The sequence below is a fragment of the Solanum pennellii genome, chromosome 2 (genome assembly GCF_001406875.1).
Source record: "Solanum pennellii chromosome 2, SPENNV200".
In the NCBI taxonomy this organism is placed as follows: Eukaryota; Viridiplantae; Streptophyta; class Magnoliopsida; order Solanales; family Solanaceae; genus Solanum; species Solanum pennellii.
In genome coordinates this window covers 46,702,104-46,716,237 of record NC_028638.1, presented here as the reverse complement: position 1 = coordinate 46,716,237, position 14,134 = coordinate 46,702,104, and the positions used below count along the sequence as shown (strand labels likewise).

The window sequence follows — 14,134 nt, the reverse complement described above, 5'->3', positions numbered from 1 at the left end:
TACTGTTTGAACTACTTTTTATCAAATATTTCCTATTAATGATAAGTATTTAATGACGAGGATATAAATATGAAAACATATAATTGTCCATAAAAATTTATTTTGAGAATAAGGATAAAAAAGGTGAATGGATGAAAATATATAATTTGTCCATAAAAATCTATTTTGAGAATAAGCGATAAAAAAGGTGAATGGATGCTACTATCAAGGACCGAAATGCTACTATTTATTTTTAAAGTCAATCATCATAGTAATATGCAAAAAGTTATAATTTATAATACTTTTTATATAGTTTTAGAATATCTAATTTCTTTTGTTTAAAATATTGAATTAATGTAATCTAATTTAACTTTAAAAATTAATCAAATTGACTATTAAAAAACACAAAATGACAAATAATATCGAACGAGAAAATAACTTTTTCTCTTTTGGAAAAAATGACTCAGCATATTAATCGTATGACATTTTGCTCGATGCTTATGTTGTACATTAAAGAGGAAAGAATCTGAATTTTGCGTGGACATAATTTTTCAATTAATTATCCAGAAGCGCGCAACTTTTTTTTATATAGATATTATTATTATTACAAGAAACGAGAGACTAATGGAAGAAAACAAGGGTTTTTTTCTTTTCTGGAAATATACAATCAATTTCATTTGTTTGCATTCAGCTAAGTCTTAGAGCCCTGTTTGAATTAATTTATTTTAAGTCAAAATAGTTTTAAAACACATTTTTTATGTTTGGATAAGATAAAAAAAAATATTTTTAAGCACTTCGTTTTAAGCTTACGGTAGGATTTTAACTTATGACAAGTTAAAAGTCGGTCCAAATAGGCCTTCAGTATACGAATTAACCGCTATAGGAAATATTGAAGTGTATCTCTAATAAAAATAAGGGGAAAATGTCTGAAATATATCCTAACTTTGACCGAAATTGTTGCTACTATCGAACTTTACGGAGGACCTTTCATGCCTGCAATATTTGACAGTGCATTTTAAAGGCATGTATGTGCTCACCGGACATCATAAATATTGCATCATTTTGAATAGTAATGTGTTTACGTAGACACATATATACCTTTAAAATACACTTTCAAAAAGTGCAGGGGTAAAAGACCCTCCATAAAGTTTGGTATCGTCACAGCAATTTCGATCAAAGTTGGAGTATTTATCGAACCCTTTTCCTTTGAAAATAATGACAAAAGACACGACGGAGAAATCACCAGCTTTAGCATGTTATGAATGATGTCAAGTCACCAAATAATTCAAGTTTCAGTTACATTGTGTTCAGTAAAATAAGGCATACAAATGCTTAATGTCAGCTTGATGATGAAATGCCAGCTTTTATAACAAAAATCACCAAGTGACAACCCAAAAAACATGTTTTCAGGACTGTCTGTCTGTGTCAAAATGTGTATATATATATATATTTATAACGAAATGTATAAATAATAAACTTCACATTCTTAGAAACAATGAGTCTTATTGTGCAAGTGGTTTACAAGTTCCTCAATTTGATTGAATTCCTTGACGATACGTAAACATGAGTTAGTAGTTCTGATATCCAATTATGCAGTGATACCGCGAGCTATGATAGTAAAGGAAACTGAAATTAAAGACAAGTGAAAACAATTATGCAGAATTCAGAAGAATTGCCACAAAACCGTGTAAACACAGATGCTAATGGAAACAGTAAAATATGTAGGATACATCTTAAAACTGTTGTACATAATCAAATAAAATGTAGCTTGAGTTTGCTTTGGATTTTGTGTATTATTTGACAGATGAATGAGAACTTTGTATTTAGTAAGCTCCCTGCTTATTATCTCAACCATATGGAACTGATAAATATGTAAACTTGGTTTATGTTATCAAATGGAGAAAAAGAAGGATAACTAAAATTTATTGTATGACTATCTATACCAGTACTTGAGCTCAGATATGCAGGATGACAAGGCCTTTCGTGCTTGAAGGTTATCGGAGTCCATATGAAGGGCATCTTTGTATAACCTTTGAGCCTGCTGCAATAACTTCACCTTCTCTCTACTTGTTCTAGGTCGTAGGCGAGATCTGTGCTGCAATGCTGTGGCCCATCTGAAAAGAGCTGTACGAAGAAAATTTGTCGTAAGCCCACATGTTAAGTAATCCGTAGAATTCTTTTGTTTTCCTTCTTTGTGTAATAGTAACTCCATATTAATGATGCTGATGCTACTCATCCATTAAGGCCTAGCTATATAATGACCAGTTCAATACTATTATTATTAAAACAATGAACAGCATAAATGCGAGGAGAGGGGGGATGATATTTGCTTTCCACGCGCACTTACTAGTTCATCTATTCTTATCTAACTTTAAGTTCGCCAAAGATAAGACATCAGTTTTACCAGTTCAACTTTTAGCAAAGCAAAAGGAGACGAGAGAATATCAAAAGCTCATACATCAAATGACATAATCAGCTGGCCTAGAGATGACACCAACTTTCTCCTTTCATTAGTTCCTAATCAAAACATTAGGAACTGATGACGAAGAAGTGGCAGGGCGAGCTCCTTTATTGTTGATAGATTTTGTAGCTCCACCGCAAAAGAGAGAAAGAAGAACAGTTAAACAACCGTCATTGCTGGAATGATGGTTGTACACGTAAAAGACTCTAAATTTACAGTATGGACGAATAGTTATTTCTCATACCATCAGGTGCATATACATTTCCTCTGGAGATCATCGCATCGAACTTATCAATTGCAGCCAAGAAAACTTTGTCGGCATCACGTGCAGAACCCTGAAATTTGGCAGAACATTGACTATGAAAGGGGTAGAAAAAGTTCCCAAACAATCTAGTAGCTTTAGTGAGAGAGCAGAGAACTGCTAAGCAATGCTATTTGAATTTAGTCCATAATATGAGATATTGATCTCATTTCACAATTTTCAGTACAAACCATCAGAAAAAAGAAAATTAAACCAAGTAATCTCAAGAAAGATGCTTACAGGTCCAATGTCTGCAATCAACTGCCCACGCAACGAGAGAGCAATTCCCCAATTATACAAAGCTCTCATATCATTCCCATCTATCGACAAGGCTAACCTATACTGTCTTCCTGCCTTAATAAGTAGTTCTTCACACTCTTCACATACATTTACAAGATAAGATGTAATTTTGTCTTCCCTTGGAACCGTATCATCTAGCGCATCACGTATTTTAGCCCGTTTATTTAATGATACAGCATCAGTTAGTAAAGCTCTCAAATCACGGCTGATCCTTAACTTAAGTTCTCCATGAAGAAGGTAAGTATTACCCAACTGTCCCACAGCCAATAAACTCATGGGGCGGATATCTATAGCTTTTGAGAGCAATACAGCAGACTCGTAAAACGCATTCTCAGCATGCTTGTCGCCGTCGTGCCTCCTTAAACAGTCCTTTGCTTCTTGTACTAGAATATTTGCCTCAGTAAGGTACTTATTAAATTGCAAATCAATGGAACCTGCTGAAGATGGAGAGTGACCAGATTCAAATTCATTTGAGGCCTCATCTCTACCCATGGAGGGTTCCTTTTCAGGGTTTCTCATCTCTTCTCCAAGAAAATGACTGTAGGTGTCTTCATCATTTTCTTTTCCACCAACATGGCTCCTTACTCCTTCAAAATTCTCGACGTCCTTTTCATGCAACGAAGATGCTTCAGTATTGCTTTGCTCCATACTGACGCTAAAATCAATAGAATCAGCTAAACCATCATCAGAAACCCAAGATTCAAATTTACAAGGATGACTCATTCTATGAGACACCCGTTGGTTCCTCATAAATTGTACTCTACTTGTCTGGTAACTATATTCTTCTCTGTTGAAAACTGATTTAACAGTGTTACTATCCATCTCGGAAAAATTGAAATTTCCATCAGAAACTACGTTTATTCTGCTAGCCTTCCCAAATGTCCCACCCACTCTGTCTTGTCTAATGGCATCATCATTGAAACTGTGCCTTGAAGTGCCACCAAGGCCGTCTAGATCCATATCAAAATTCAAATATCTTTCTTTAGTAGCAGAACTCAAGATATTCCCTTGCTTAGAGCCATTCATCTTTCTGTCCATTAACTCAGTGTCACCATGATCTTTCATTTTAGTAGACTTCGAACCCGAGTTTGCTTGAAACAGACCAGCAGCAATCTGAAAGAAGTCGAATCCATATTTACCCGGCTCCTTCTTCTTCTTACTCGATTTTTGACTGATTTTCCCCCCTTTTTCTTGTCCATCAATTGACAAGCTTTCAATACAACCTTCTATAACCTTTCTGGCATTGAGAGCAGAAAAATTTATAGATTCCAGACTCTTTTCGAAACTTCCCAAATCTTCCACAGTAATTTGATTATACTCAATTCCTTTCCTAACACCCTTCTTCAAATTACCAATCTCTACATCAACCCCACTAAGAAAATCCACCAAAACCCTTAATTTCTCAATAAAATCTTTACAAATCTGATCTTGATGCAACCTCTTATTACCATCTAAGTTCATTTTACCACCATTAAAAACCCCAATTGAAAACCCAAGTGCAAAAACAATAACACAACCAGGAATTGCTATAATTGAAGAAACTTTCACCCTTGAAATAGCCAAAGCACAAACAAACCCCAAGAGGCAAACAAAGACATACTTTTTATCATTAATTCCTAGTTTATTAAGAAAATTATGAAGCTGGTTGGACTCACCAGGGCTAATTGGATCACCAATGAAACTTGGGTCATCCCAGCCACCACAAGATAATGATTCGGAAGCTGTAACAGAGCATAAAGTTAGAGTCTTGGCAGTATATGAAAATTTTCTTGGAAATGGATGAGTGTTATGTGGGGTTTTCTTGGAAAGTTGTGGAAAGTGAAAGAGCAAATTTTGAGGGAAACTTTGAAGATTGAATCTTTTTGTGATAAGGGTATTCATTTAGCATTGATTCAATTGAATCTCTGGTTTTTCTCAGATGAAGGACCTCAACTGAGAGTTTGGTGGCATCACCCTGTTTCTGGGGCAGAAGGGCATTTTCGTTAATATGATGATGGATAGGGGTACATGTGTCTATCAAATTTATCAATTTTTACAAATTTTAATTTGTTATATTAGATTAATGTCTACCAAAATACAATCTTTTAATAAATAAAATTTCCTTTAGGTCCACCTTAAAAACCAAATCTTTAAAGAAGACTAATTTTTCCCATGATTAAATCTCTCCCATGTTGTTGTTGAATCATTAAGTGGTCGAGTGGTAGCTCATTAGAATCATGAGAGGTATAAAATTATTTGATTTTCAAACTTTGAAAATGAAATCATTTTAATTAAGGAATATTTTATCTCATAGTAATTTTTTTTGTGTGAATCTGAATGAAAGACTAAAACGCGAATAATAAGTTGTTTTATATCGTCTTATGAATTTGTAATGAGTAACCTTCATAAAATAGTAAGGCAAATTGCAACCCAATATGTAGCCCCCAATATATAACATTCGAATAGTGTATAATTTTATACTGATTATGTATGTTATATAATATATACGCACATACACAATACATACATATCAAATCCAAATGTATATGTAGTGTATACTTAGGGCCAACAGGAGAAGTGGAGAACCCAAAAGACACGGGGTTTGTATATACAACTTGATATTTATCCTCTTAAATGTGTGTGGGATGTTAATTTTACTTTGTATGAGTGGTGACAAAATATATTTTTTTCGAAAGGCCCAACTAGTCGAGGCCCTGTCCAATAGTTGTTGATAAAATATAAAGGCCCATAAATTAACAAAAATGTGCAAAAAAACTCTTAAAAATTTCTTTCTATTTTTGCATGTGGTATGTCACTTGTTAGGATAGCATCCACTATTTCGGAATTAAATTTGAAAGTTATATTTTTATGAGCAACTTCCACATATAGCAAGCACAAAAATATATGTTATAACTATAGTTTGCATAATTGCGCTTCATAGCAAACTTTGTGTTTGTATATCTGTATAAAATTTGAATTTGTATACAATTGAATCGAAATAAAACGTTTGTATATCAAATATCGTTCTATCTTTCGCTTTATACGAACATATACATTGTATTATGTATAAATTGTGTTTATATAAAGCGACAAAGAGAGAAAGACAAAAGAAAAGTGCGCAGAGAAATATTTGTATTGTATAATTATAAGTGTATGGGACGAAAATATGTATTTTTGCATGTGTATATATAATTTTATCTCGCTTTATACAAACAGAAACTCAATTGTACATATTTGTTTGTATAAAGCGAGAGAGGCGAGGGAGAGAGTGGAAGCGAGAGAGGAAGAGTGGCGAGCGAGAGTTTAAGGGAGAGAGGCGACTGACAACAGGTTTGATATGAGGCACAATTAAATCAAATTGTAGTTATAGTATTTGATTTGAATTAATAGTTTGTCAATTGTCATTATATTCAATTTTTCCTATTTGTATCGAATTCGTTTTCAATTTTAGACCAATATACTACCTTACAAAACTTTTCTTTTTTTCTTTAATTTAATTTTAACTCATTAGAATTGGTAATGTAAGCCCTACCCCTTGCTTGTACTTATCTAAAGGAGTTTTTTCTATTTTTAATAAATAAACTCTAAAGACTTTGTCTACTGACAAACTTACCAAAAAATTATATACATGAAGAGAGTTTAACTCATTAAATCCATATAATATCTTGAATGATTGAGAAGAAGAAATAGTAAGACGGGACTGTTAGAATACGAAATTGTTTGAAATCATGAAACTATATCAACAAGAGCAATCATAACTTGTTCATCGAGAAGTCACTCGCAATGCACCGACTAAAAATTATCTATGTGCAAATAATAAAATTCAAATAATAATTTATTTATGTAATTTTTTTAATGTGAGAATAATATATTCAAATATCATTTAGCCTTTTAATTTTTTTCAAAAATAATGGATTTATGGATCGATCACGCCAATCAAGATCATAGTAAACCAGAATCCCTATATTTTTACACTCAAAAAATATAATCCTTATCAAATTAGTTCAATCTTCAATGCAACAAACTCAATTAAAAAGCACAATCAAAATGAATCAATCCTTAATATTCCTATAAGAATATCATCTGCTATATCAATTCGATCCCTATTCATATTAATCAAAATTTTACAAGCATCAATGTACATGTAAAAAAAAAGGAAATGGTGGTCTCTGCTGAATTTAATCTTCTTATATAATTATTTCTTCTTTCATTTTTAATTGTTACGTTTCATTTTTAAAAGACAATTTAATAAATTTTCAAAATTAAATTAGATTACGTTAATTTTATAGCAAAAAAAATAGGTATTCAAAAAATTATACGAAAAGTACTATAAATTATAATTTTTTCGCTTATTTAATAAAAGAATACATTTTAAAACATTAATAAAATTTCTTAAAATTATAACAATTAAAAAATGAATGGATAAAATAGGTGGCATGGATAATGGTACCCTAATTTAAATTATTATTTTATGACCACTGAATTGGCCCATTGGAAACGTATATAATTGAAATCTTGAAGTGATCTAATGGATAATATTACTTGCTCAAAATATTTATATCAAATTATAATAAGGTATATATATATATTTATAAACTAAATATATTAGAGTGAAAAAAGTCTATGTTCAAACATTTTTCATGTTTATGTTAAAATTAGTATATATAAACAATTGGTGGAAAAATTAATATGATATCTGATTTGTAATTCAAATCCTGCATAACTAATACATGTCATATATAAAAGAAAATTATGTAAAATTGAAAGAAATAATACATGTATGTATATAAAATAATAATACATACATGATTAATCTCTATGTTATTGATATCGATATAATTCAAACTAGCTATAAAACGATCCTAATTCTTACGCCATCCTCCCAGCAAACATGGTGAAATTTTAATACGCTCAACCTTAAAAGGACTCAAATTAAAATATTGAGAGATTCTCAAACTAAAAATACCTTAATCAAATAGGACAATGAATATTGTAACATTGAGAATTCATTTTTTTAAAAAGGGAATAAACCCACAAAATAGTCAATTCATATTTAAATCCCAACTACTAATACCACTCATGAATTGCTGTACCAAATTAAAATGTGCAATACTAATTGTTTTAGAAACAACTAGCAGAGGAAAATTCCAGGGAATAAAAAAGAGAAATTTGTTATTTAAAAAAATAGATATTATTAAATTATGAGAAAAACAGTAGTTATGATATTATTATTTATATGTGAAGAAATAGACAATTGCATTTATGTCCTTATCCTAATTTGATTGCATGGTTTGTGGGATAGTGATATTAAATGATAAAAAGATAAAGTTTTTATATTATAATATATGTTTGCCTATTGATTTTGACATCAAACCCCACAATATATATTCCTCTATCATGAAGCTTCATTATCTCTATATATTGATTATGACCCACCATTTATAATATCTTTTTCATAGCTTTCATCAATCAAGTAATCAATTCATTCACTATTTTCCTGTGCAATTTTGCATTCATTTAGATCAACAAAAAGAAAAGAAAAAAAAATTACTTAAATGTATCATTTATTTTTTTTAAAAATCGATTATTTGAAAAAATTATTAAAACACTCTTATTTTATGCGATGTAACAGTTGAATACATCACTTTATGCTACATATCAATTGAATACTTCACTTTATGATGATTATTGAGACATATGTGATGTATCGACACGTTGCTTTACGTGATGCATTAGCCAGATACATCAAAAATGTATCTCTCGGATACATCACTTTATGTGGAGTGATGTACATAAAATTGAGACGCGATGTATCAAGACGTTTTGAGATGTATTCGAATTTCATCAAATATAAAGAATTTTTGTAATTTGGAAAAAGTAGAAATATAATATGATTAACTCTCAACACTATGGAATTTTTGTAAAATAATAATAATAAATCATAGGTGAAGGGCTTTACTTCTCCGTTGGGATTTTCAATTGTTTAAATATAAATATCAAATATTAAATATACAATTAAAAAATTGCGCAAAAATAAATATTTAATTGTATGGTTTAATTTTCAAATGGATTAATTGTATGATTTAATTTTTAAATGATTTGATTTTTTATTTTTATTCTTTTAACAATTAAATTTATGCTTAGCAGCCTATACACTTTTTGAAGGGTGAATGATATAACTTAAAAATATCATAACATAAAAAAATAAATTGATGCTTGATAAATTTTTTTTAAAATCATCTTAAGACACAAAAATTAAGTACAATGACCCCACCCCCAAAAGAAAAGAGAGGAAGAAGAAGGTGTATATAATTTCAAAACTAACTCCAACTATTTATTAGAGTAGTACTACTTCAAATTGTCTTTCTTTTTTTATTTAATATATGTCAGTAATAGTTAAAAGTTTTTTTTATTTTTAATCAAAAATTTTGAGTTCAAGTATAAATGAAATTACTCGATAAAAATATTTTTCACTTTTTTGTTTGGCCCTTCGTATACAAATTTCAATTAATCAAGTATGATAGTATTTTTTTTATATCGAATAAATTGATGTTATTTTGAAACTCAAAAATTGTGATAAAATGAATAAGTTTTTGTTTTTTTTTAATTAAAAGTTTTGAACTTGAGTATCTATTGTTAAGGAGTGTTATACTCAATATAACATTTTACGATATGAATTTAAATTTAATTAAACTTTAATATAAATATCGAACAATAATAAAGAGTCAAAATAAACTCAAGAACTTCTTGATAATGTATTTGAGTATTTTTACAAAATTAAATCCAACGGATTCTTTTCGAAAATGTATTAATTAGATTGTAACTAATGATTCTAACCTTGACAAGTTGACTTGGTGATTATTCCATTAATAGTATAATATTATCTTTTGGGAAAAAAATGTTAGAGAAAAGGCATACATAATTAATATTTAAATTATATATACACAAAAATGAAGTTTGGAAAAATGATATAAAATTTCCAAGAAAGTTTAAAATATGAATATTCTAGTAGACTCTAGCACTACAATTAGATTTTTTTAATATAGATAATTTAGTTTTAAATACTCTTTACCAACCATTGGCCCCATGTTATATATTGAACTTCTCAAATTTTTAAAAAATGCTTTTAATATAACATATAAATGTATTTAATTTGATCTCAATTAATATATATGTATTTTTCCAATAATGAAATGTAATGTTCATTGTTCAATAATATATTTTTATTATATTAAAAATATATGTCTAACTTATTATACTAAAAATATATGTTTAACAATATTTGTCCATTTTATAAAATTCATGGATAAGTTTATACTTAGTTCCTAATTTACGTTATTATTAATTATAGTCATTATTCTATTACACTTTTTAAGACAGTATATTTATTATATTTAAAGAGTGATATAGTAAAATTACCCTTCTATTTACAGTTTCTTCAAGAGTGTGCCAAGTCAATATTGAATAACTATTGTTGGACATAGAAAATATCTTTTTTTAATTTTAGGTGTTACAAGTAAATATTCAAATTTATATAAAACTGAATATTATATACGCATATTTTATATAATGCAATACAAATTAAATTAAGTATTATTTACACAAATTATCACATCGAACACATACATTTATCAAATTAAAAAAGTACATTTATATGTTATGACAATTGACAAAAAATTAAATATGATATTTTCTTAGTCCAATATTAGTTTTGAATGAACTTTTCAAAGAAAAGTGCGATAAAAAAATCCTCCAAATAATATCACTGTCTCCCTAAGTTGATGTTAATCATCACATGAACAAAATATATGGAATATAAAAAAGATAAAAAAATATGTCACACATAAATATTTTTGTGTCTCGTTTATAGGAGAAAATATGTAGGTGCAAGTGCAATTAGCAATATTTTTGGGGATCCAAAAAAATGGATCCCAACTTCTCAAAATGTGTTGAGGGGACCCTCCATTATTTCTTGGGATACATGCAACAATATTGTACTCGTTTTAATTTACGTGATATAGTTTGAGTTAATAAAATTTATGCAGTTAAAAATAAAAAGTTTCAATCATCTAAAGTCACTTAAAATTATTCGTATATTTTACTTAAATATCTCAATTAGAATATATTCCTATTGAAGACTCCATTTATTTAGAAATTATTTTTATTGAACACAAAATGCTGATATTCATCCCCTTTTTAAGTGCGTTAAAGAGGTTTGAGATCATATTTTTTCTTTTCTTTTAATTTTTCAACTTGTACAACTGTTTTTTTAAAGAAAAAATTAACAAAAAGGGGAGCTTTTATGTGTGGTTATAAGGACTGTTGTTAAGAGTAGATAAGAGATTTAAGATTAATTATTATCAAATTTAGAAATGTTTTATTTTTTATTTTTTATTTTTGTAAAAAGTATATCTTTTAAACTGAAATGGAGGTATTCTTAGTTTCGATTTCCGCAATATAAATTTAAGATGAAAAAAAAATAAACAAAACTGAAGTTTGAACTTTGAGACATTTTAGACCTAAAATTTTGAAAAACATCACCATTTTTTTAAATTTCACTTTCAGAAAAAGTAACGAAAAAATGCCTATTGAAGTACTCATAAAAAAGTAAAATTTAGAGAAAAAGAATATATATGTATCCGTTAATTTCGAATAAAATATTAATAAAAATTACTTAGTTTATAATATGTATATGTTACTTTACCATTTTGGTCAAATTATGGTCAAGTTTTTTTGTCAAAAGAATTTTTCATATTATAAATATATATACTGACATAATTTATAATTAACAGTGCATTCATTGAAAACATTAAAGTGTCACCATATTGGTGGTACAAGTTAGAGGATTTACCACGAAAACTAGGTTTGAATCCAACCACAGTATTCAAATCATTGTTTTTACTATAAAGTTTTAAATATATCTTAGAGCTCATATTTGAATAAATTTTGAGTTCACCTCTATTCGTCGGAAGTCTCTTTTATTTTTTTAAGAGTAAATATTTTTCCCGTTCTCTTTTACGTATTCACTTTTAAATTAACATACATATTAAAAAAATAATTAATGGTGTATTACGTTTACTATCTTAACCCTATTAATTATGAAATAAATAAAAAATTCTATATTTTTTAAAATAATTAATTATTTAATTGAGAATATAATAGATTAAAAATTTATCCTTTCTTGATTGATCAAAATAAATAAATAATTAAGGACCGAGAAAGTATAATCAAAACATTGTGAAATTATTATTTTATAAGCAATCAATATCACTGATACCTTTATCATCAAAAACTTACTTTTTAATCTTTTTTTTTTTTCAATAATGGTATTATGTAATTCTGCACTTTGAATGATGAAGAAATATATTATAATGGCTAATTGATTAAGTTTGGTAAGGATTTGGTCATCATGAAATTAGAATTAAATGTTGATGCTTGACACTTGTAAATTTAATTTAAACAATCACCACTCTTTTCTTAAATAATAAATCACCCATATATAAATTTTAATAATCTAGTAATTGATTTACCTACTTTAGTTCAAAAGTCAACACGGTTGAATCATTAAAAAAAAATTGGTCATTTTGATCTTGGATTATTTCATCAAAATGCTTAAGATCACAAATTAGTAATTGATCAGGTTAAATAATACTTTTTCATCTCAAAATTAGTGAATTTTTAATACAATTGACACTCATTAAGAAAAACTATTTAGGACATAAATTAATCATTACTTTTCGCTTTTGCCATTTTTGTTATTCTCAAACTTCAAACTATTTTTGAAAATAAAAATAACAAAAATGAAAATTTTAAAATTTCAATAACTTTCTTAAATTTTGATTAATTCACTTACTTTAAACTATAAAAGAACTACCATAATTAACTTATTCTAAAATGGACGAGTAGTTAATTTGTTGTTTCTGGAGATATTTTTTGGGTAGTATTTTCTTTATCAACTTGGATCACCAAGAAAAAAATATGATATCGAATTTTTAATCAGAATTTTAAATTTAAATTTAAATTATACAATTTTTTTTAATATAAAACATTTTCCCTTGAATGAAATTCTATATTTCATAGGTCAAATTTTAATACAAAATTTTAAATACCAAACGGAAAAAGAAGAAGATAGATGCTATTGAAAATGTTGTATTTTAAGTTGAATTATTAAAATATCTTTTTTTTTTAAAAAAAATTGAAACTATTACGTGTTATACATAATTTAATTTCTTTTTATCCGTTTCAAATTTTGGTATCGATATTATGTTGGGATTAATTAAGACTAATTTGGATATATACCAAATAAAGTTTTATGTTGAATTAACTTTTTCCTTTTTATGTTGATATTTTTTTTCATTTTGAACAATTGAAGCACTTGCATTGAAGTTTGCGCTGAATCTCGTGATTATACTATATGATAAAATATGGAAGGATTATAAATTAAGATAAGGTCAAATTAAGATAATTGCTTCTCATTTAAAGATAAAAGATAAATTAATACTACAAAAGGAAAATAATTAAATTATTAGGCCGTACAAATTAGGTAAATGGTCAAAAAAAGAGAAGGCTAGTGGCTAAAAGGTAAATAAAAGGAATCGAAAGGGCAAAATTAAAGAAGGATGTGGGGTAAGCCGTCATCGGTGCGTGGAGGGAAAGCAACCGAAAGTAAAGGAAAAAAGTGGCAGACAAAACAAAACTAACCAAACAAAAACAAAACAAAAAATAATTTTTTAAAAGGGAAAAGAATAAAAAATATCTTAAATTATGTAAAAGAAACAAAAATATCTTTTATTTATAGTTTTATTCAAAAATATTTTTCTCATCAATATTTTAATTAAAAAAATATTTTTATTAATATTTTGGATAAAAAATACTCGTTTATTCAAATAAATATATTATTTATATAACACATTCTTTTTCTAATAATATTTTTTAAAATTAGCAAATTATCTTCAATCAAAAAAATAAAAAAATGAAAATATTTCTTATTTTATTATAATTATTTGCTATTGTTATATAAATATAAATTAATAATAGATACACTATGATCTTATACATATGATATATATTATCTGGCGAGACGATAGATGAAGTTACTTTTATTTTAATTGATT

General features: G+C 27.6%; 1 protein-coding gene across 1 annotated transcript; it reads right to left on the bottom strand.

Moving 5' to 3' along the window:
• Positions 1–1,665: 1,665 nt before the first annotated feature.
• Positions 1,666–5,014, bottom strand: LOC107011990. Its single transcript, XM_015211691.2, has 3 exons — positions 2,982–5,014; positions 2,685–2,775; positions 1,666–2,103 (listed from the first exon to the last, which is right to left on the bottom strand). The coding sequence occupies exons 1-3, from the start codon at positions 4,920–4,922 to the stop codon at positions 1,913–1,915; spliced, it is 2,223 nt and encodes a 740-aa protein (XP_015067177.1). The 5' UTR covers positions 4,923–5,014; the 3' UTR covers positions 1,666–1,912.
• Positions 5,015–14,134: the final 9,120 nt, after the last annotated feature.